The 24,535-nt window shown below is 45.2% G+C and overlaps 1 protein-coding gene across 6 annotated transcripts in view; it reads right to left on the bottom strand.

Moving 5' to 3' along the window:
* LOC111850549 (polypeptide N-acetylgalactosaminyltransferase 18-like) overlaps window positions 1–20,833 on the bottom strand; it is a 48,730-nt gene extending 27,897 nt beyond the window's left edge. The window contains exon 1 of one of the 6 annotated variants that reach the window (XM_023824545.2): window positions 20,322–20,833. In XM_023824545.2, coding sequence (XP_023680313.1) covers window positions 20,322–20,574 — 253 coding nt within the window. In that variant the 5' untranslated portion in view covers window positions 20,575–20,833. The other 5 variants (XM_072698502.1, XM_023824547.2, XM_023824548.2 and 2 more) reach the window with 5 other exon arrangements.
* Between the last annotated feature and the right edge of the window lie 3,702 nt (window positions 20,834–24,535).

Raw genomic sequence — 24,535 nt, 5'->3', positions numbered from 1 at the left:
GTCTGACCCAATGGTTGGACTTCCTGATTGGACAATAAAAAAAAAGATGGCCTGACTGGAAATGCCGATAATTTACACAAAGTACGCTTAGCAACCCTCGAATGATACCAGTGTTCTCAGTATAGCCGGAATTTATAAAGCCCATTTCCGGATGAAGTATTAGGTATCACCAGGATGACTCTTCTGGTTACATCCACAACCCTGGAAGGAATCATTTTGAATGTCCTTGATCAGAAATATATATATAACAATCAACCAGAATTATCATATCCAAATGATGTATGTCAATCAATCAACCAATCATAACACGATGATTAAGATATTTAAGAAAATGATACCTAGGCTAATCTCAATAGCAGTGTGACAACCCATATTGTAGACTAACCTGGAGCTATCCCATCTCAGAGAAAGCTTACAGCTCACAGACCTGACACTGCACTGCCCATAAGGAGCTCACTGCCATCCTCACCATTTGCAGTGATATACTGCATATATCCCTCTTACAGATCCTCAGGGAGACCTGTGCCATTCCCAGTGTTGGCTGCCTCTGCTCCCTGGCCGGGATTCAAATGGGACTCATTACCTCAGAAATCGTTAGTCTAATTTATTGCGCAGCTTAACGTGAGTAATCGTATGAAAATGCGATCCAGTGGAACTGCCGCCAGAACAACAGAGAGTCTGCGTCGGCACCCTGAACTTCAGATAAACTCAGACGCTCACAGATACTCCCCAAACCAGCACACAGGGCATGTGACAAGGAGATGTGAAGATACATAAAGACCAATCTAAGCTGTGACAAAGTGCACACTGCCAATTATTCATATTCATCCATCCCTCCAACTGCTTAGCCTGGTCAGGGTCACGAACGTGGGCTCGGGTACCTGGGGTCACCCTGAATGGGAGGAATTATTCAGATGCCAGTGGTAATTATCCATGTGTTATCTTTTGAAGAGCAAGACCGCAGTACATCCACATGTCCATCTTCTGTGACCTCAAATTTCAGCGAAGGGTTTAGAGGAGCCTGAAGCCCATCTCAGGAGACGTGGGGCATAAAGCAGGGGACACCCAGGATAAAATAGGGAACTGTGGAACATTCTGTTTGAAAAAAGACTAATAAATCGTGGGATTTTATGCCTTTAAACTCCTCTGGGCATCCAGCCACACAGTGAGTGGCTGGGAGTGAGGCTGATGGTCTGGCAGCGTGCGGAACAGACAGGAAGCTGGGTGCCGAGAACTCAGAGGGCCAGAGTCACCCCGTGACAGCAGTCTGTGGCCGTGCTGCATCCGATTAAAAGACAACCCCCCAGCCCCCGCCAACTCCGCCGCTCATCCGACACTCGCGAAAGACTGGCGGATTTCCCAGAAAGCCTGGCTCGCGAGAGGCTTGACAGTCTCCTGTCAGTTAGCCTTTAATAACTAAAATTACAGTGGCTGGGAAGTGAGCGAAGGTGGGGGGAGAGACTGGGGGGTGGGGGTGTCTTTGACAGGAGGTCACACAGGCTCCTGAGCCTGCGCAGGGAAGGAAACCCCACTGTAAAGCAGAACAAAGAGATAATCAACACAGTAAATGTGAATTACATCGACCAGTGCGGACTAGGTCTCCAGAAAACACAGGTGGACCGGGCTGGAAAGCCGTACAATATACAAGAAAAATCCAGAGTCGAAAAGGTTGCATGTTTCCATTGCCCCAGTGTTTGAGAGAACTTCAAACTGAGATGTACATTTTTGGGCAGGATCCTGACCATTAGCAGGCCGAGTTGTGCAGGAGTTTCTGCGTCAATCGCTTACAGTGTTTCGCATCTCAACGGTAAAACCCATTAAGAGGCACTCCACATATTTCTCATATATACATTTTATTGTTACTGTTTATTGTTATTTATATATACAAGAAAAGGTATCAAGAATAACTTTGGGTATTCTGTCATCACTTTCCACAGGACGCTGTTTGGCACAGGAAGGGGATGCTGCTTGGGCTTGATGCCAGTCCCTGACCAATGGCACTGAGCAGCAAGCGGGGGCTACGGCTGTACAGACCCGATAAGGGCTGGGGGGGGGGGGGTGCTATTCAAAACCAAGGGGAAAAACTTCACAAAGCCTTTACAAACCACGACTTCCAGTTCATCTCCATCTGCAACTAGAATTGTTTCCTGAAAGTACCCCCCCCCCCAACCATAGCAAACATCTCATGCTTCCACCTGATTTTGTAATGCATTTAGGTTCTAGAATCACTTATTTGATTTACACAGTGAAACACTGGAAGGGATGCTGTAAGTAGGTTTCCTTCAAATAAAAGGTAGGGACATTATTTGAAGAGAACACAGACAAATAAAAAAAAAAAAAATTGTCAGTGGGTACCTACTAGGCTACTGGCTGGAATCTAAGTACCTCTTTCTGGATGAGAAATAACAGAAAACCCAGTTGCTGCATTAAGAGGCATATGGCTTATTTTGTGTTTCCGTGCCTGTTAATGCTTAGTGGTTGTTCTTAATACATGCAAGTGCATTACTTTCATTGTCTTCTATGAAACATTAAGCTGTTAAGTATTTTAATTTGCCACCGAAATAACTGTCGATGTGAACACTGCAGACGTCTGATTTAATCCTTCACTTAAGCTGCTTGGAGCATTAGGCGTTTACGTGCCTTTTTCGCAAAACGGCTAATGATTTTATTTCAGCGTGAATCACTGTGATGTAACGGGCCACATCTATTTTTACTCTTCAGACTTGCATTTTTAAATGGAAGGAGGCTGTACCCAAGGACTTGCATGGGCTGGGGGTGGGAGAGATAAGAAAGGAGAGGTGGAGCTGAACGAGGAAGGTGGTGAAGCTCCAGCGATGGTCTCCGAAGCCCTCAGAGAAGCAGATCCTTCACTAGTGGGGAACTGATGTGAAATTGCTGAAACTATAAATTTTTGTGCAATATTACTGGTGGGGGCAGCACAGTGGTGCAGTGGTTAGCACTGTTCAAGACCAGGGTTCAAGTTTCAACCATGGTTCCGTGTGTGGAGTTTGCATGTTCTCCTCATGTCATTGTGGGCTTTCCTGGTTTCCCCCCACAGTCCGAAAACATACTGAGGATGACTGGAATTACCAAATTGCCCACAGGCGTGCGTGTGTGAGTGCCTGGTGTGTGACTGTGCCCTGTGATGGGTTTGTGCCCCATCCTGGGTTGTTCCCTGCCTTGCGCCCACAGTCTCCTGCATAAGCACCGGACCCCCCCGCGACCCTGAGTTGGATAAGCAGCTACAGGAAATGGATGGATGGATATTACCAATGCAGATAACCAGCCAACCTCTGAGCTCCGTAGTTCTGCAGTGAAACTGAAGTCAGTGATGTTACTGTGATTGTGTTTAGCTCCCACATCATACACTGCAGGCAGTGAGACGCCAGTGAGACAGTGCTGACCTGGGAGCCTGTAGGAAGGTTCTAAGTGGTGAACGAGGCGACAGAATCCCTCATCCTCCATTACGGAAAATGGCTGATCAGCCAATGCCATAATCTCCATTATTTTAGTAGTTATACATGATATACTGATATGTTAACCAATAATATGCATTTCTGCCCTTCAACACCGTTTCTCTCACTCTCAACACCTTGGGAGAAAAAAAAAAAAAGAGCAGGTCTGAAAAAACAAAAGCTCAAGTGACAGTGAAGCTCCCAGAATTTCCAGCTAACAACCCAGATGGAATTAGCAGGTAGCGAGGTCTTAAAATTCCAAAAGCTAAGCAGCAATCTTCTAGGTGGGGTGACAACCTGAGGGGCAGGAATACCTCTGCTGGCTCTTTTGATTGAATCATTATGCGGCTGATTGACCGCGATACGATATATCGCCGACTGAGGCCGGAGTTACCTGGCGCGCTGGCAATGTGTCCTTAAAAACGGGCCACGCCGCTGCATTTTTGGAAGATTTACCCACCGCAGCTGCTCCTGCGACAGTGGCTGAGGAAATGCTGCATTATTTTGCACCAGGAAACATGATCTCTGTCAGCGCTACAGCACCAGAATAACCCCACACATTCTGCCAATGTCACATTTTTACCAATCGAAACCAATCCCTAGCCTCCTGGACGTTTTGGTCTACAGCTAATTTGCATTCCTTGGAGGAGCCACTGCATGTGAGATGTTAAAACAAGCAAATAACGGTGCATAGGTGAACCGAATTAGCTCAGTTAACGAGGTATGTTTGTGAATGAATAACAAAAAGGCAGTCAACAGGAATTGGGTGGATGGCCCTTTTCTTTAAAAGGAGATGAGGTCACCTAGGTCTTATCTGCACATATTAGAACAATAGTCCATGCTCTCATCTAAAGAAACCTCAGACGTCAGTCTGTTACAATTCCATTGCAGGATGCTTTCAGGTTCCTCAGTTCATCATAATGCAAAGCTTTTTACTTACGGAGAAAACTCAAGACGGCTGTCACTAGATGTGGTCATTTAAGGAAATATGCACATTGAGCAAACAGAAAAACCACATAAGATGTCCACAGTGGGACCTCAGCCCCATGGGTCTATGTCCTACGATCTGCAGACCATTGTTGTAACTGACATCCATTATTATAGCTGTCCATGTTCATGCCTCAACAGTACAATGTAAGCTGAAAATCGATGGCATTCATGGGAGGATAGAAATCTTTTCTTTCTAAAAAAAAAAAAAAAAGACTGGGACTCATCTTAAGCTTACAAAGACTGCCTGGGTGATCCTGCAGAGTTTACGAAGAATAAAAGGTCCAGAGATAGTGACATTTTTGATTGTGGCAAAAAAAAAAACAAAGACAACACAATGCTACCATTAAAATGTCTTGAGTTGGGGATATTTTTCTGCTTACAAACACAGATAACTCAACATCATTAGAACACCATATTTGGAAGAACGACTAGTCCTCCACCCACGAGTTTTTTCAAGGAAAATGAGTAATGGATCACAGCAGCGACCCTAAACATCCCAGCTAATCTACCAAAGAATATATTAAGAGGAGAAATGGCAGAACTGATTTATTAACTGATTTAAGATCTCAGCCGATCAGAAATGTTGTATCAACACATAAACAGTCTATTCAGGCAGTTTGTGCAACAATCATTCTTTACAATGAGTCATGAGATGTACTGGTATCTAGGAGAAGTTTAGGGTCTAACTTCTGGCTTCTGAAGGTTGCTCCACATTGAGCATTGATTTTCCATTGTTTATTTTGTTTTCATAAATAAGAAAACTGTCAGTCATTCAGGGTTTCTGCATTTGACAATTAAATTAAGAGTGTGATTATTGCTCTAGGACATATGAAAGACAATCAACACACTTTCAGGCAGTACTATACATGTATTTGTGTTGATAAATAACGGAAAGACCTAATTATATATTCATATCAAAGACTGAATAAGGAACTGGACGACTGCCCCAGCTTTTCACAACATGTACAGTAAATAACCTGATATCTAAGTGTCCCTACCTCAATCTCATCAGCTGTAGTGGGTTATACCTTATATACTCAAGCCTGCAAGGAAATTTTCACAATCTGTTCATTCCCTTCTCGACCCTCAGTCATGTGGTTCTGTTTGCCGCAGAACCCGAGTTATCAACAACTTCACATCAGTTCCCCACTAGTGAAGGATCTGCTTCTCTGAGGGCTTCGGAGACCATCGCTGGAGGTTCACCGACCTCCCTCGTTCAGCTCCACCTCTCTTTCCTTATCTCGCCCCCTGAGGCGACAGTGCCAACCACTGCGCCACCATGCTGCCCTCAGCAGGCATTGCATGAAATGCAATATTTAATTCATGCCGACCCTCAACATTTTCACCACAGGTGTCAGCCACAAAGCGTATTACACAAACCCCAAAGTCAAAACCGAAGAACAGAAACGGTTGAAGTAAACCTCTAAACTGCTTCTGGAGTTGAATCTATCAAGCTTGAATTTGCCTATTTCAATGTACCTGTAGCATCTTTATCACCATGGCAACAGAGAGCTGCAGCAGAGATCCTTTGCCAGGGCCTGACGAGACTCTTTGTGCTGGAGAAGCTACCCGATCTGCAGCCTCTTCACCTGCTGACCGCCTGAAGCATGACTGGGCCCTGTGACTGACATCCCTTTGTTTAATATTTTGTGTTCTGCTCTAAATTGGACCGTTACCGCGGAGTTTCTGTGCTGTTCTGTTGTTGGTTCTTCACTCATCTCTGCAGGCAAAAGACTGTGGAGATGGAAAAGGCAGGTAACTGACCACCCCTGCATCAGGGAGTCACCTAAAACCAAACAGCGATCCAGCGGGAAGGGGCGGTGACGTCCTCGCACTCTTCTCTCTTCCTGTGAAGGTCCCCAAACCTGCATTCCTTATCATACATTCCGGAAACAACTGCCAAGTTATTTTTGGAGGCCGGACTCCACTCATTTAGCTTTTGGAAACTGCGTGTTTACAAACCCATTTCCCAGATGGATGTCCGCGAATCACACGCCTGGGTGCCCACGGCGCTCTGTCAGAAGACATAATGGAAACGTTGGCGAAGATGAAGTTCCTCGCCCTCCAGCTCCGTTTACAGCTTTCGAAACGGGAGGCAGAGCTTTGCAAAGAAAACGCATTTGTCTGCATTTATAAAGCGGCACACATCTCGTCACGCAGCCGCTGCCTTGGCATTTTGCGGTGAGGCGCCAGTGTTACTTGTGTCACCTGCTCTTACAGCTCATTCGGAATGAGAAAGCTCACCTCACCTCATGCTCACACCCATAAGCCAGCTCTGCAGCAGCTCCGCTCATCATCCAGCAGTTCCAGGAGCGCCATTACGATCCTACACCACTCCATGTTCCCCAAATGCTCTTAATGCTGCACTTGAACAGTCTTATTTTCTTCCTTCGAAAGGTGTTTCTTCTGAGAATAATATTCTTTCACTCTCATACTCTTTAATACTCTTACACTCTCTCAGTCAGTCAGCACAAAGATTCACCAAATACATGTCGAAGCTTTCCAGGTTAATGGCCTGAACTCTTAAGCTGCTCCCAGAATCAGTGAGTAAATTAATTCTTTTTAGTTTGTGTCATAGTTTCCACAATTAATTTACCCAGCTGAAAATCAATTACAGTGTGTAATTATAAACACAGTTGCACAGACACCCCTACCACTGCAGATGACACTAATGAATTAGTGAGATGGGACAGCTTGAAGGAAATACAATTGGAACGGCCAATCAAGCAAGCAAACATGCCAATCCACCCTTTAGCGTCCCGGAACGCAATGTGCTCAGGAGGAAAGTGCCGTTTAACAGAATCAAGGCTCAAAATAGCTGAACTTTTCCTATCATCAAAGTCAGCTTGCCAAACCCCTCAGCATCCCAACCCAGCCTCCAGACCGTGACATGACAGAACTTCTAGAAAGTACCACGCATCCACCGCCCCAACCCCAGTTTCAGTTTCACACCATTGAGTGCACTTCCAGCAGTGCCGGACTGTTCACCACTGCTTGCGAAGGGTAACATCAGACCTTGCCAGCATCAAACTCCGATATCACCGTTATCAGGTTCTTCTGCTTCAGACTGGAATAGACAAACCCTGAATTTATGGTACTGCACCAGTCCTGGAGTCCAGTAATGCACCCATTGGACTGCAGTAATGCACTGTTGTGAACTGCTATCATTCAGATTCAGATCCCACTAGGCCAGAGGGCAGCAGTTGGCTGCAGGTTCAGGTCTCAAGGTGTACTCAATTACGCTACTCAACTCTGCTTCAGAATCTCACTTCTGGAACCTGAATCAGTCTGGCTCTTAGTCTGGCTTCACCATCATGTTGAAGACACTTAAATTACGTTGGCCATCCTGAAACGCTTTTATCTATGAGGGATAAAGTAATGAAGCAAAGGAGGATACAGAAAAGTAGCCCAAACACAGTTAGTTTGCTGAGGTTTAGCCCAGACAGGAGGAGGCGACGGCTGGCAAGGTCATCACGGATCTGGGCATGACCCGGGTCCACTCTGCCAGCTCCTCGGAGATACAGAAGGTATCATGGAAGCATCTATGTCAGGGCTCTTCAAATCTGGCCCTAGATTCTAAATCCAGGCCTTGTTTTCAGTTCTCCCAGGTAGCTAGTTTAATAATTACCGATTCTGATTGGTCAGAGGCTTCACACCTGGCTCACAGATAAAGGAAGGCTGGAAAACCAGCAGTGCTCGGCCCTTGAGGACTGTGATTGGAATAGCCCTCATCTATGTGGTGAAGGACCCCAGTGCGAGGCAGGGGAACAGACTGAAAACCTCTGAAAGACCTTGAGGTTCACAGACGTCACCAGAAGGGGAACTCGCTGTCACTAAGCAGAGTGTCTAACTCCAAACACACTCAGGCCTCATGCTTCACTAGTCACCCAGAAAAAAGGAATAATTACTTCCTCCGGCCGTGGGTCACATCTCTTGGCACGTCCTGGCTGGAAGAGGAATGTTTGGGGGTGGGGCTCAGTGTCATTCCACCCGACGGACCAAGTCACATCAAATCCAGATAGTGTTACCAAATCCCCGGGAAGACTGGTGTACTGGTGTCTTGATTACCAATGGGGGGGGGGGGGGGGGGGGGAACAGTCACCTGTCCCTTGTAATCAAGTCCTGGTAACAGCGTTATATGTGCTCAGCCTGTGACTTTTTCATGGTCTAACTTGGGTTGGTTTCCAGTAGCATGTGGCTAGGTTACGACACCAGAAGGTTGTAGGCTCACGTCCCAAGAACAACACTCCTGGGTTGTACCTTGGAACAAGACATATAACCTAAATAGATTAGAAATGGTTAATTATACAGCATATAATTAATTTTGGATAAAAGCCCCCACTAAGCAATTATATTATTCTGGTGAATGTTTGATTTCAGTTTTAATATTTCATTGTTGAAGCTTTCAAGTGGCTTACATATGGATTTATGTTCTGAAAAGGAAAGTATCACCTCAGTGGTTCGCAAACTTGTCCCTGCACAGCTGAAGTCCAGCTCCGGTGGCGATGTGAGCACGGTGTATGACATATCAAGCGCTGATGTCCTTTAAGAGGAAAGGTCAGAACACCTGCTGGGCTGAGTGAGAGGCCCAGATTTCATCACTCGCAACAGCGTCCAGACAGACACTCTTAGCTAGCTGCCCACTGTGGCTCCGGAAGGTTCCGGCCGCTCTCTGCTGCTTAAAGACATGATTCCAGATGATGTCAAGGCGATCCAACTGCGGCACTGGCCTCGACAAACCATGGGGCCCTGTGGGTAGCAGTCAAGTAAATCAGTGGGAACCAGTTCAGATGGTTCCGGAACTTGTGGCAAAACACGAGCCATAGCCAAATTAGAAAATAAGAGTTGCTATGGCAATGGCAATCACTCTTGGACCATCAAGCTGTTGTTTCATAGCGCGTCTATATTTTATGTAACGGGAAGCGTGTGGAAAATGAAAAGTGTCAATATATGCCAAGTTATTCAAGTTTGAACTGATCTGTGAAGTATCCTAAAACCTCACAAAAAGCCCTTGCAGAAAATGACAAAACTATTACCACAAAACGTAACATAAAATACACCTATCATGAATTCACTGTCCATCACCAACGGAGTGTTCTGGGTCTTGGCAGGACTCCCACAATGCATTGCTCCTTTATGGCGCAACCTCAATACACCTACACACGCTGGCCCTTCCCTCAGCCTCTGAGGGTGACCCCAACCTGGACCCCACAGCCGATCTAACTGCAACTCCAATTTACCCCAGCAGAAGTCCTGCTGGTTTAAAAACCACATTTGAAGGTTTGTTTCCCTGTTTATATTCACAAAATCAATGTTAAAACTGAACACACATTTTTAACATACCCCTCAAATTACTGAGTGCTTTTGAAAGAACGTCTCATCTTTCGTTTGAGGTGTTCTCCCTGTTTGTTCACATTCCCATCTCTGCTCTCAGTAAATCATGTTAAACAGCGCACCTCACATCATGTTTGTCCCGGTAATAATGGGGCCGAAAGCTATACATAGCAAAACTGGCCCAGATTCCCGCATCTTTCCCCCCCTGAGTTGCGATACCTTTATTGCCGAGACTTTCTGCTATTTTGCAAAACACCATGAATAATGTATAGGTTTTGACCCCATTTCTTTTTAATTTCTTTAAGAGCGTTTCTGGGAAATGCAGGCTGCTAAGCATCTCACAGGTTCGCAGTTTGTTGAAGCACTTTCATCCGTGAGGAAGCCATACATGAAAACACTTCACACACAAGCCATGACTGGGACAGATGAAAACGAAATGAAACAATTTACCATTTGTACAAGTATGAGAACAGCCACACCGGAATGCCTCAGTTCTCACGTACCCCATCACGCTCTCCTTTTTAAGACACGCACGCAGAAGTGAGAGTGAAACTTGGGGTCTGAGTGCAGCAGGTTAAGGGCCTTGGTCTTGGGCCCAAAGGAGATGTGGTTACTATACCAAGTACAGAAATTAGGAATCAGCAACCTTCTGATCACAAGCAGAAGCCCAGCCTGCTGACCCAACACGCTGCCTCCCGAAATTCAAATCCAAACACGGGTATCACAAAATACAGAAGGGTCCCCTGACCTTATGCTGTGGAAGACTTCTAACTCCCTTCATAACTCATATAATATCCTGCCTGTTTCTTCCCATTCGGCAGGAAGCTCCTGGGTGAGGAACCCTGCAGAGATGAAGCTTAATTTGATCCTCCAGCCACTAACAAGGACTTTGTCCCCCAGCAGAGCAGCTCTGCCAGGCAGAGACCGGCTGGCCGAGGAGGACCACCCATCGACTGCGACTGGAAGCTCTGCAGAGGTTTGGGACTGCTAGCTTCCTTGTGGGTGGGAGGGGGATTGAGGGGGTGCGTGAGCGACAGAGTGGCTACAGTCAGCTGTAGAAACTCATAAGCACCTGCTGTAGACAAATCGTGCTGCAGCTTGCCAGCAGCGAGATACCCTAACAGTGTGCTGGCATGACGAGCCACATGCAAAAGGCGACCGTCAGTCCAGCTGGGAGAAGGCATCTGGCCAAGGCTGACAGAAGCTGCTGAATGGAGCCTGATATCAGGATGAAAGCAGGAAAATGCGATTAGAATCTGAAAGGAAGAGAGATCAACGACCCAGGCAACGCATGACGGTCTGCTCAGTTACATCACCCCCGTCTGAGACTAAAAGAATGTGTGAGTTTTTGGCTTTGCCTGACTTTCTCATAAAAAAAGGATTCGGGTCAAATAATCAGCTTAACTCTGCACACAAAAGGAGGTGTGTCTGTGTGTGGGGGGGTAGGGGGTTATTCCACAAGTAGGAGAGACCAGCTGCGGCAAAACGGTAGAGGGGGACAGGACCATCCGTCACTGACCTGAAATTCCTGAGACTGACATGTTGCTGTAGGATTTCCGCAGTCAACCACACTGCCTCGGTCAGGCGCCCATAATCAGCCGCTTCTGTGAAATATCCAGCCCTATTTAGCCTTGCAGGAAGTGAAAGCCCATATTTAAAGCATTGTTCTGGAGTGAGATAGGTCATCACAGCTTTGGCTTACAGTACTCAGTACTACAATAAACTCATTACTGTACAACTCACTACTGGAGGGCCGGGAGGACATTTTCCACTTTTTTCCCGCTCCGGCAGTAGCCTGCTGTGAGGGGGTTTTTGTGGTTTTTCGACCTCCCAAGAGCAACTTCGATTTCGCCTTGTTTTTAGTTCATACTTGGTTCAGGCAGAAGTTCTTCTGGTAAGTAGTAGTAAGTTTATCAGGTTTAAAATTTTTAATAAAATAATAATTAAGTTCCGTTTTAACACAAGTAATAACCTATTTTAGTGTACTCCGCACGTTACTGCATTTATTGTTACGCAAATTAATCTTTATAGTTAAATACACTATATAAATTTACTGGGCTGGGAGTACGGGGTCATAGTGAGTTAGTTAATTATGGGGCCAGCTCAGTGTTGCGTTTGCAAGATGTTTGCCCTTCTGGACGTTAGTGTCCAGTCGGACTTCATCTGCGAGCGATGTAAGCTAGTGGACTCACTCATGGTCAAGGTTCGCGACCTTGAGGAGCAACTGGCTCGCATCCAATGCAACAGTGAGTTAGATGAGCTAGTTGATACGCCGTTTAGGGAGACGGTGTGTACGCCACTAACGGGGGGGAGGGAGAATGAAGAGCAGAGAGGTCGAGAGAGCTGGGTGACCGTAGGTCGTAGACGCAGGAAAAGGCGTACACACGTTACAGAGGCGGCATCACCTGAGGTGTCTGTGTCTAACAGGTTTCAGGTGCTTCCAGCTTTAGAGCCGGAAGGGACTGGGGAAGCAGGTGGGCCCTTGGGCACTGAGGAGCCCCCTCCCCCCAGAAAGAGGGAGGTTGTGGTAGTGGGGGATTCAATTATTAGGGGAGTAGACAGTTATGTGTGCACGCGTGATAGAGGGTCCCGTACGGTGTCTTGCCTGCCTGGTGCCCAGGTAGGAGACCTTCCAGATCGTGTGGACAAGCTTTTGGCCCCAGCTGGGGTGGATCCAGTTGTCGTGGTGCATGTTGGCACCAACGACATAGGCAAGGGTAGAAGGGCTGTTCTGCAGGATAAATTTATAGAAGTCGCCAATAAGCTTAGAAGCAGAACGTCCATGGTGGTATTTTCCGAAATACTCCCCGTGCCACGCGCAAGTGAGGCTAAGTTAGCTGAGATAAGGAGATTAAATGCGTGGCTAAAAGGATGGTGTAGGAAAGAGGGGTTTAGGTTTATGGGGCACTGGAGGACCTTCTGGAACAGGTGGGACCTGTTCAAGCCGGATGGGTTGCATCTGAACCGGAGGGGAACCAGTGTACTGGGAAGGCATATTTGTAGAGTAGTTGAGGAATGTTTAAACTAGGGACTGGGGGGGCAGGGAGGTTAGTTAAGTATGTAACTGGGGGGAAACGGAAAGCCCAAAAAAATCATATTATAAGTAGGCACTGTAATAAGCCTACCCTTTGTTGTCTGTATTTAAACGCCAGGAGTATTAGGAATAAAATTCATGATTTAGAGGCTCTTATCTCATTGGACTCTTATGATATTATAGCAATAACTGAAACGTGGTTGAGTGATAAGGATGGACAAGAATATAATATGGATGGTTACACATTGTTCCGTAAAGACCGTATAGGTAAGAAGGGAGGTGGTGTTGCAGTATATGTAAAGGAAATCTTGCAGGCAAGGGAGCTTACTGATATAAGTAAAAGTACGGAAGCTATATGGGTAAAATTAGATGCTACAAACTCAAATAGCCTAATTGTCGGTGTTTGTTACAGAGCACCCAATGTAGCTGCTGAGGAAAGCAGATTGTTATACAGTGATATTAGGATTATGAGCAATAAAAATGATGTGGTAGTTATGGGTGATTTTAATCTACCGGGGATACAGTGGGACATTGTTGCTGGCTCTTCTGAAAATGAACTTGAGATGGTGGAATTAGTACAGGATTGTTTTTTTTACTCAGTTTGTTAACACCCCTACCAGGGGAGATGCCATTCTTGATCTTGTTTTGTCTAATAACCAGGACAGGATTGGTAAATTAGATGTTTTAGAACCACTTGACAGTAGCGATCATAACATGGTTAAATTTGAGGTTAAGTTTAGTGCCCGAAGAGCAAAGTCCAAATCAAAAATATATAATGTTAGGAAGGCTAACTTCAATTGTATGAGATTAAAACTAGAAACCGTGAACTGGATGGAGTTAAATAACAAAACTGTTGAAGAGGCATGGGAATTTTTTAAAAGCACATTATTGCAAGTACAAGAGGACTTCATACCTGTTTCTAGCAAGAATAAATCTAGGAAATTGCAACCTAGGTGGTTTAATAGGGACATAAAGTATAAAGTAAGGAGGAAAAGGGCTTTGTTCCAGAGATGGAAAATAACTGATGATGACATAATAAAGCAAGAGTATCTAAATCTACAGGCTGAATTAAAAAATGACATTAGACGAGCTAAAAGGAATGTCGAAAGGAAGATCGCATTGGAGGCTAAGGATGACGTTAAAAGTTTCTTCCAGTATTTTAACTCTAAAAGAGCTCTAAAAGCTGAAATTACTAATCTGCAGGATAGTAAGGGTCTTATAATTGAAAACGACATTGACATAGTAAATGAGTTCAATGATAGTTTTGCACGGGTATTCACTGTCGAGGACACTAGTAACTTACCAGTTCTTATTACTAATTCAACATCGTCTATAACTAATATATATATAACTGAAGCTGATGTTTTGCAAAGCCTAGCTAAGCTCAAAATAAATAAATCACAGGGCCCTGATGGCATCTTACCTATAGTGTTAAAAGAGATGAGGGATATTATTTGCCGACCCTTAACATTACTGTTTCAAAAATCCTTATCTGAAGGTGTGGTACCTTCTGATTGGAAGCATGCCAACATAACGCCCATTTTCAAAAAAGGGGATAGAAGTAATTTGTCAAACTATAGGCCAATCAGTCTAACTTGTATAACTGGTAAAGTTATGGAGGCTATAATCAAAGAGAAAATGGTAGATTACCTGGACTCAAATAACATTTTGAGGGATAGCCAGCATGGATTTAGGAGAGGTAGATCCTGTTTAACAAATCTGTTGGAGTTTTTTGAGGAAGCTACTCAGGAAGTTGATGATAAGAAGGCCTATGATGTCATCTATTTAGATTTCCAAAAGGCTTTTGATGTTGTTCCCCACAAGAGGCTCTCACTTAAACTCAAAGCGACAGGTATTTTAGGAACTGTAGCGACTTGGATTGATAACTGGTTAACGGATAGGAAGCAGCGAGTAGTTATAAGAGGCTCGATGTCACAGTGGGCCTGCGTTCATAGTGGGGTACCGCAGGGTTCAATTTTAGGACCACTTTTGTTCCTAATTTACATAAATGATATAGACACCAATATATACAGTAAACTGGTGAAATTTGCAGATGACACCAAGGTGGGTGGTGTAGCAGATACTGAACTAGCGGCTCAGCAGCTACAGCGGGATCTTAATTTAATTAGTGACTGGGCTGACACCTGGCAGATGAAATTTAACATAGACAAATGTAAGGTACTCCATGTAGGGAGCAGAAATATAAAGTACAGGTATTTTATGGGACCTACTGAAATAAAGGTAGCTGATTATGAGAAAGACCTTGGTGTGTATGTTGATGCTTCCATGTCTCATTCTCGCCAGTGTGGGGAAGCAATAAAAAAGGCCAATAGGATGTTGGGGTACATCTCCAGGTGTGTGGAGTTTAAGTCAAGGGAGGTAATGCTAAGATTATACAATTCCTTGGTGAGACCTCACCTAGAATATTGTGTACAGGTTTGGTCACCATATCTTAAAAAGGACATAGCGGCCTTAGAAAAGGTGCAGCGTAGGGCCACAAGAATGATTCCTGGTCTTAGAGGAATGTCATACGAGGAAAGGTTATTTGAGCTAAATCTGTTCAGCCTCAAGCAAAGGAGACTGAGGGGGGACATGATCCAGGTCTATAAGATTCTAATAGGTTTGGATGCTGTTCAACCGAATAGTTACTTCAGCATTAGTTCAAATACAAGAACTCGTGGCCATAGGTGGAAATTAGCGGGAGAACATTTCAAACTGGATTTAAGGAAGCACTTCTTTACACAGCGTGTAGTCAGAGTATGGAATAGTCTTCCTGATAACGTAGTGCAAGCTGAATCCTTGGGTTCCTTTAAATCAGAGCTAGATAAGATTTTAACAACTCTGAGCTATTAGTTAAGTTCTCCCCAAGCGAGCTCGATGGGCCGAATGGCCTCCTCTCGTTTGTATAGTTCTTATGTTCTTATGTTCTTATGGAGTTTTTCAAAATTTAAGGAAGAGAGGTCAGTTTCCACTAATGGTCGAGCGATGACAGAACCTCTACCCGTCACGGGGCTTTTACAGATCCTCAGAGCCATGACCGTATTCCTAAAAGGGCGGCAGATTTAGGGTACAGGAGGAGCGCCTCCTAGTGGTCGTCATATACCTCAGCATTGCTAGACCCATCCAATCAGTGTTCCTTTTGTCAGCCAAAACCCAGATGACATCCCCCATGCCACCCAACCCAACTAAACCCCTTAAACCTCCTCCACATCTCAACGCCTCCTCTCGCCTGCTCTTTGCGACAGACCCTCAGACCGTTCGCCCTCATGTTCTCCTACAGAAGGACTCGCTCGTGGCGCCGCTACGACACAGATGGAGCACACCGTCATGGAGGGAAGAAGCCAGGCGCTGATCACAGGCCCATAAGGTTACACAACCATGGGGCAAGCAACAGATGGCCGCAACACCCCCAGCCATCCATGGATGGAGCCATAAAAGCCCCGTTGTAATTAGCATGAAGGACGAAACCTCAGGAAGAGGTTGCAGGTCCAAGGCCCCAAAGGAGCCCTACAGACAGCTCGAGGTTTGCTCTTCTTAGAGATGTGCTATGGAGGAACCCTTCATGTCAGACTCTACACAAGCAGCCTGGCACACAGTCCCAAGATAAATAAGATGTATCGCATCGTATAACCAATCCCGGAGGAATTCCCTCCCTCCGTCCATGGAGAAGGCACTGCCGCTTGGACTGGCACACAGACTACATTTCAAATCACAGCAGTTTTAAAAACGCATTCCCAGTGGCAGAACTCCACGGCAGTTTAAATATACTGCTCCTCTAAATCAATAGACACAAGGGAACATCTGAAGGCCCATTTGCATAACTCCTCGGCTCACACGAGCCGGCCGCTTCCTGCAGAGAGATGCTGTGCCTTCTCCTCCAGATACCGGCCTTCAGACGTGAGTCACCAGCAAGCTGAGAGGAGGTGGACGGGGTCAAGAGCGAGTGCTTCAGACAGCCCAGCGGGAGCTGGGTACCATTTCGGTTGCCATTTCTCCCATCGTGCCAATCATTCTGAGGCAACGTACAGTATGAGACTGGATGCTGTCACGGCAGAACATGAGTACACCATCCATACCTTACACAAACATGCCAGACGGCAAAAAAAAGAAAGCTAAAGTCAGTTGTCCATCTCATAAATTAAATACACCAAAGAGTAGGGGCAGTGTGTAGATCAACAAGGTAGAACGTTATGCCTATGATCGAAATGTTGGGCTCACTGTTGGGCCCCTGGACAAGGCCCTTAACCCCCAATTGTTCCAGGGACTGGCTGATCCTGCTTTAAATAAACAAAGGCAAACAAATAGTATACTGCTTTACATAAGTGCCTACTAAATAAATGTAGGGTTAAAACCTCAATTCTGAAGAAGAAGAAGAAGAAGAAGAAGAAAAAAAAAATGTATACTTCATTCTGGACACCAGTCATCTTGCTCCAGGGACATGACAGTAACAGCATGGGTTTAATAAGAGGCTTAAGCCCCCATTGTGCCTGTGGGGGTCACTGCTGACGATCTGCCACCCTTTGTTAGGCCGCGACCGCAGCAGAAACCCTACAGCTGCTGGTTGCCCGTCAGGAAACATTAAAATCGGGATCCTCCTCCGCAGAAGCAGCTCCAGTGAAGGAGCTGAATTTGCACCTTCTCTCCGTTTAGAGCGGGGTTCTACAAATCTGGTCCTCGATTCCAAATCCAGGCCTTGTTTTCAGTTCTCCCAGGTAGTTAGCTTAATAATTACCGATTCTGATTGGTCAGTGGCTTCACACCTGACTGACAGGTAAAGGAAGGCTGGAAAACCAGCAGGGTTCGGACCTCGAGGACCGTGATTTGAATAACCCTGGTTTAGAATTTGGCTCCCAACCCAGGAGGAGTACCAGGAGGAGTACCAGGAGCGCCTTGGGTGTGTCTCAGTCCTGTGCCGAGTACGACAGGCTAGCCTGCTGTCCAGAGCCTTCTCCTGCTCAGCCATAAAGCACACTACGCTCGGCAATAAAATGCAGGAAGCCATGAAGACATCTCAGCCAGAAGAAATCTGACACAGCAGTCACGAATCATGCACACGAAAAAGACCACATTTACTCTGCCCATGTCCAGTGCAGAGTCAGGCAAGTCAAGCTAAATGACACATCGGGTCATGGCTCCATTAACGAGATGACCTGACATGCACAGAACCACAGGCGGCAGATCTGCCGCCAGCTGACACAAGCCCACCAAGGATGCTGAATGTTAAAATAAGCACTGTGCAACCACTGAAAATCTCATAGGGACAGCAGCCCATGCCAGTGGTACAGACAACTGCGGCAGGCATCATTACACCCAGTTGTGGGGAGGGAGGGGATAATGAATTAGAGTTACACACCTGTACAATTCTATACGGGCACATTTTAAGCCGCCCTCAATCCATTAGTCATTACGCACCAAAGGACCTGATTCAGATTACAGGGATGGCATCAGTGCTCTCACAATAGGTATAGGAGTACACACTTTAGATCAAGATTCCCTGTGGATATCAAGCTTTAAAAGAAAAGGCAAATATCAAAAATTGAAAATGAGGTACCTGGCTGATCTACTGTGTCACTCGCCGGTGTCTTTTTGGAACCATGTTTGCACAGCATGTGGAGACCGAATCACAACATGCCAATACGAGATTCTGCACAGCACACTACGGGACGATATAAATGCCTCAACCACGGATGCTAAGATCTATAAAACATCAGTACTAAACGGAGCTCATCTGTTTCCTATAAAGGACGTGGAACACCACCCACTGCTCACTCTGGGTCGTCCACCCACACCACACAATTTCATTAACTGCACATCCAGGTGCCCCTTGACCCGACGCCAGAAAAACAGGCCGGAGATAGATGCTCACCCGGTTAGCACTGGTAATTAGAGCGCAGGAGCACGTTTTCTCCTCAAACGAGCCTCAGGAATTCGCACCCGTAAACTATCAGTCCATATTGAAGCCAAAAAAAAAAAAAAAAAAAAAGAAACACCCAGACTGCACTAAATGACGGTTTTTCCCACTCACAAGCATTATGGATCATCAGTTACACAGCTGGACTTCACTGTATAGACAGGCTGGGAGGTGCTATTGGGCATTGGGCAGGGGAGGGGGGGCGTGAGCTAATATTGCCACCCGCAGTGCCATTCCAAGAAAGACCCAGCGTGGACCCGTGTTGCAGTCATACCATCCATATACAGGTATACAGTGGTACAAAGTAACATTTCCCCAGGAATGCAGTGTGGCATACAGACTGCAGTGACAGGGGAAGGGTTTGCGCAGGACTTAACATGCAAAACAGATGACAGTGTGAAACAGGGGGGCTGGACACAAAGGTTTATATACATAATGCAGCGAAAGAATGCAATCAATAAGTAACAGCAGCATAAGGAGACGCAAAAAAATGCAGTGACTAAAACCAAACAATAAATAAATTCACAGCAAGCTCACGCTTGGCTCAGGCAGACCCCTGCTCACCTCTGCATCTCTCCATCGGCCAAGATCTGCAGACATCGATGCCTCCCTCACATTCCCACAATGCCATGGGGGACATCTGCTGTTACGCAACAGCAAAGTAGGAAAGATGAGCGGGAGTCTAACTTAACATGTATGTGTGGCAGCCAACGGCCAGACAGCCATCACATAAACACCCTTCCAGAGTGGCTGGGCTGCAGATGGCAACGCACCTGCTCCTCATACTATGACCTGACTGCCTCACAAAAATGATGAGGACAGCCGTTTTAAGTCACTGGTAAGCAGACATGTGCAGACCTTTCAAAAGAATCTTTCAGGAAGAATTTTTCAAGAGCCAGTGGATTCAGCCAGGACTTAGTCCTACAGATTTCCCTGCATTTAGCTCAAATCTGGGCACAGTGCAAATACAAGCACAAGCACAAGCAAGCCAGAGCTCAAGGAGCAGACCAATGCTCACAATATGGGGTGAGTAATCACTCATTTCTCTACCAAAGTGTACAAGTGTAGAGCGGCCAGAAAGTGCTACGCTTAGTTTTACATGCTGATACTCCGATTGCATTACAATACCTCACATTTATTAACACCACGGATCAGGAAAGCACCAGGCACACTGCGTATCCCCCCCCAAAGGCATTACTCGTGACTTCAACAGAGACAAATTAAATCTAACTTAACAAGTACCCAACAAGTTTAGTATAAGTAAGTACTAAACACGAATGTTTAGAACAAATCGGATGCAGGCTTGTTATGATAATGTAATATTAAACAATCTGTTTGGGATAAATCTGCTTATTGGCATCTCGTTACACATATGAGCGGGTTCCGACAGCGCACTGAGGACCTGATCGTAATTTAAAACAGGAGAATCATAGTTTAAGCACCACAGATGTACCTAACATTACATATTCACAACATGAAGATGCACTTTCATAACACCTACCCCTACCGAAAGTATCCAAATCACTACTGAAGACGAAACGCTGGCGTCCAGTAAAGGAGAACATGCGGAGATGATAATGGTGATGGAAAGGTGTACCTTGAATGTGTTTGTTGACCACACTCTCGAGTCGGTTAAGTCTCTCGATAATCCGTAAAGTTTCCCCTCCTTTGCCACCCCCATCTGCCTTTTTCTCCGGTACCGGCTCCGGGGTCCGGACGTACACGTTCGCGATGTAATTAGTGACCCATCCGACATACAGCAGGCACGCAATGTTGGTCATGCCGCTCAGGATCACGCACGTCGACACCAAACTTTTGGTTCTCCTGGCGCAAGCCATCCCCAAATACATCCATGAAGTCCCCGGCCGATCGGACAGCCACCCCGGTTAGCCTGAAGCCCGGCTCATGTGGACGGAACCGGACAGCCAGAGACCCTGTTACTGCATCGGCAGAGTCCATACACCCCACCTGGGGAAAGAAAGTGTGACCCCGGCAGACTCTGTAATCAGCGCGTTACGGAGCTCGCAACGGGGGGGAAGCGCAGCAGTCGGGGGGCATCGGAAAGCGCTGGTAGATGTAAGATCAGCAGCCTTCCAAAGCAAACCACTATTAACTAAATGTAGACTATTTAGCTGCGCGGTCCGGGATGCAAGTAATACGGAACCGCTGGCCAATCAGACGCGTGCGCTGAGCCTCTGGCCAATCAGAGGTGTGCGCGGAGACTAGGCTAGCCAATAAAGAGTCGGGGGTGTCTTTTCCAACCACGTTATTCCCAGGACCTTATAATGATAAATAATTACTCCGAAGTACTATTTTTTTCGAAGGACAAAGCATGTCTAGCAGATTTTTTTCTAAAAATCTGTGAGAAGTTAACAGAAATTTCCTCAGCTGCATCTGCCTGGCTTGCCAGATCTGATCGTGTTTGTCCCGGAGATTGACAGAGCGAATGCACTAGGAGACTGCTATTAACAAGCTATTAATATTTGACATTGACAAGCTGGGATCGTCATATTAAGCTATGTACGTACATAGCTTAATATGACGATCCCAGCTTGTTTTTCTGTTGTTTAAAAAAGTAATTATAATATGCTTCTTGCCAATAGACTCGCCGGTAATCACCCAAATAAATACTACCGCCCATCAAGCTGATAATTATAATTTAAAATACATTAAAAAATAATTAAACAATTAATTGGAGTTTGAAGGGAAATTTCACGGAGGTTTGGCCGAGAATCACAGTGCAGATTTTAGCACCAATAACGTTTGTGCAGATTAGTACCGTAATTGCGCTGCAGTGTGTTTGGATCGACTCACATATTTTCGGATTAACGTTATTACAGAGACGGGAAAAGCACCGAGGAAAGCTAAGTAGGGGCACTGATGGATAAATGACACTGTTAGAATAGTGTTAAATTAAACATTTAATTGCCAAACAAACAGTTAAGTGTTTATTATAAACGTGTCGGAACTGAAAAGGCATACTTTTTATATCCAGCCGTGGGTAGCCTATATATAATCACGCCGGGTATTGTGGCCGCTTCCTGTTCATTTATTAGTTACATGCATATTTGTTTAATCCCAGTTACTGATGAGTTAACCAGGAATCGGTTACGTGTATGCATTACACATTATAGTCTCGCCGGGAGTTTTCGAGCTGATTTTATACATAATTTTAAAGAAAACCGTATATTCGCATTAAGCATCTAATCAGAATGTAGACTTGTGAATAAGTATACGTATGCATCAGCTGTGTTTCATGAATTGCGTTTATCTATCAAACAATTCAGTACAATTCAGTGCTTAAAAATATGTAAGACATTTTAATCCCCTTCTTGGTAACTTGGCTCCGAACAGAAATCCACTGCTAATTTAAAATGATTAAAATATCACCCTTGGTGGATGGAGTTAAACTATAAGCTATGATGAGGAAAACTTTCTTTGCTGCTAATTATCATTTAAAAGTGATGTCATGGCTTGGCAAGTCAGACTGCCCGGTGATTTATTATTGCTTATTCTGTCCTCACATTGAAGTGACAGAGCACTAATGACTGGCTAAAATCTTCCATTATCAGATTGTATGGCCTTTTAAGATGAGTACGCTGCTTTTGGTTTTAGGGCAGACAGAAATGGTAGAACTAGGCCAACATATCTTGTGTTTTACACAATGAGGCATTTAGTAAACAAGACCGATAACTTCCCAATTATATCGACTGCATGCCAGTATTCCAACACTGAGTAAAATATGAAAAAAATATGGTTAATGTAAGCTTGTTATATGAAAATGACACAATCATTCTTCAGTCAATGTTTAAAACCGAGCCAGGCACCCATGAACAATACCAGAATTTTATGGATCCTTACTGTTCACACTCCAGTATACCAGCAAGTGGCTCATCTATCCATACATCCATCCATCCATCCATACATACATCCATCCATCCATCCATCCATTTTCTGCTGCTTATCAAAGGCTGGGTCGCGAGGGCAGCAGACTGAGCAGGGCTGCCCAAACCTCCCTCCCCCCAGCCAACTTCTCCAGCTCTTCAGGTGGGATTCCAAGGCGTTATCAGGCTGGCCAAGAGACATAATCTCTCCAGCGTGTCGTGGCTCTGCCCTGGGGTCTCCTCCCAGTGAACATGCCCGAAGCACCTCTCTAGGGAGGCATGGATTACTCTGAGCTCCTCCTCAATGTCTGAGCTCTTCTCCCCTAAAGATGGAACACATCCTCGGCCTTTGCCAATCCAAAGGCACTGTCCCCAACCTTCACCCAGTGTTACAGATGCATATCTGTCAAGACAGTCCAGTATCAAGGCTTGTCAGTGAGATTCAGGAGGACCTCGAAGTAGTCCTTCCACCGCTTGACTATATGCCCATTTGAGGTCAGCAGCGCTCCATCCCTCCTGTAAGCCCTGCTTACCCCTTCAGAGGTTCCTGATGGTGTTCCAGAACCTTTTGGAGGCCGACTGAAAGTCATTTTCGATGGCCTCACCAAACTCCTTCCACAGCTGAGTTTTTGCTTCAGCACCTGTCAGAAGGCCTCCTTCTTCAGGCCGACAGCTTTACTGCTGGTGTCCACCACTGGGCTTGGGGATTATCACTGCGACAGGCACCAAGAACCTTATGGCCACAACTTCACACACCTGCCTCAGCCTTGGAGGCCCAGGACATCGTCCTTTCAGGCTCGATGTCTCCAGCTTCCCTTGGGATGTGAGAGGAGCTCTGCTGGAGGTATATGTCGAAGCTCTAAGCCATGGTTAGCACGTCAGTCTGTCTGTAACTGCTATCTTCGAGGATAGTTTGCCTGTCTGACACTGTATCGCTCAACAGTCAGCACCTACCAGGACATTTTATGGGCAATAATTTACTCCAGGGACTGAAAAAAGCAGAAAGTACTATGCGTACGATTAAGCAAGCACATATTTATGTATGCTGTGTAGGTGGTTTCTCTGTTCTTACTGACAAGTCATAAAAAATGTTACTTTTATTGTCAGTTAATTCCTTAATAGTCGATGGATATAAATCACTCACATTCATTAACTCAAAATATGTAAATCCCTTGAGCAGATGACTGATTTGACAAATATAAGCTTGAAAAAGCAGGGAAGCCTCTAGGTCCCCGACAACAGATGTACAGCATTTCTGAATAAAAAGTGCAATATTTCTCTGTATTTCTGTGGCAAAGCTTTTGCTAAATCTTTGTAAGAACTTTTGTAAGATTAAGCAAGTACAGATTACTGTATGTTGTGTAGGTGGTTTCTCTGCAAGTAGTTTTACCTTTAGCGTAGACATTAAAAATCCCCATTTCCATAAAAGTTGGGATATTTTCTAAAATGCAACAAAAACATTTGTTTTTTATTATATTGTATTTGTGTTGAATTGCATTTTGTGTTTAATTGTATTTTGCAAATATATGCAAAGAATGTGACGGCTGATATACACTCAACAAAAGTCGAGACAGAGTTACAATAAGTTCACAGAATATTCCAGTAACACCAGTTTGGAAGACTCCACATTAAGCAGACTAATTGGTAGCAGGTGAGGTATCATGATTTGGTATAAAAGTAGCATCCATCAAAGGCTCAGTCTTTGCAAGCTGGGATGGGTTGTGGCTCATCCCTTAATGTCATAATTTGTGAGTTAATGGAAACGTTGAACATTCCTCAGTGTAAGATTGTAGAGAATTTAGGTCTTGCAAGAGTGATTGTAAATAACACTGAAAAAATTCAGAGAATTTGGATTTGGAAATCACTGTTGAATGCATGTGATCTTCAAACCCTCGGGCAACGCTGCCTAAGAAACCGTCATGCTACT

The sequence above is a fragment of the Paramormyrops kingsleyae genome, chromosome 13, assembly GCF_048594095.1.
Source record: "Paramormyrops kingsleyae isolate MSU_618 chromosome 13, PKINGS_0.4, whole genome shotgun sequence".
Classification (NCBI taxonomy): Eukaryota; Metazoa; Chordata; class Actinopteri; order Osteoglossiformes; family Mormyridae; genus Paramormyrops; species Paramormyrops kingsleyae.
Note: the sequence above shows the minus strand (reverse complement) of the source record. Positions and strands in the feature narration are given on the sequence as shown.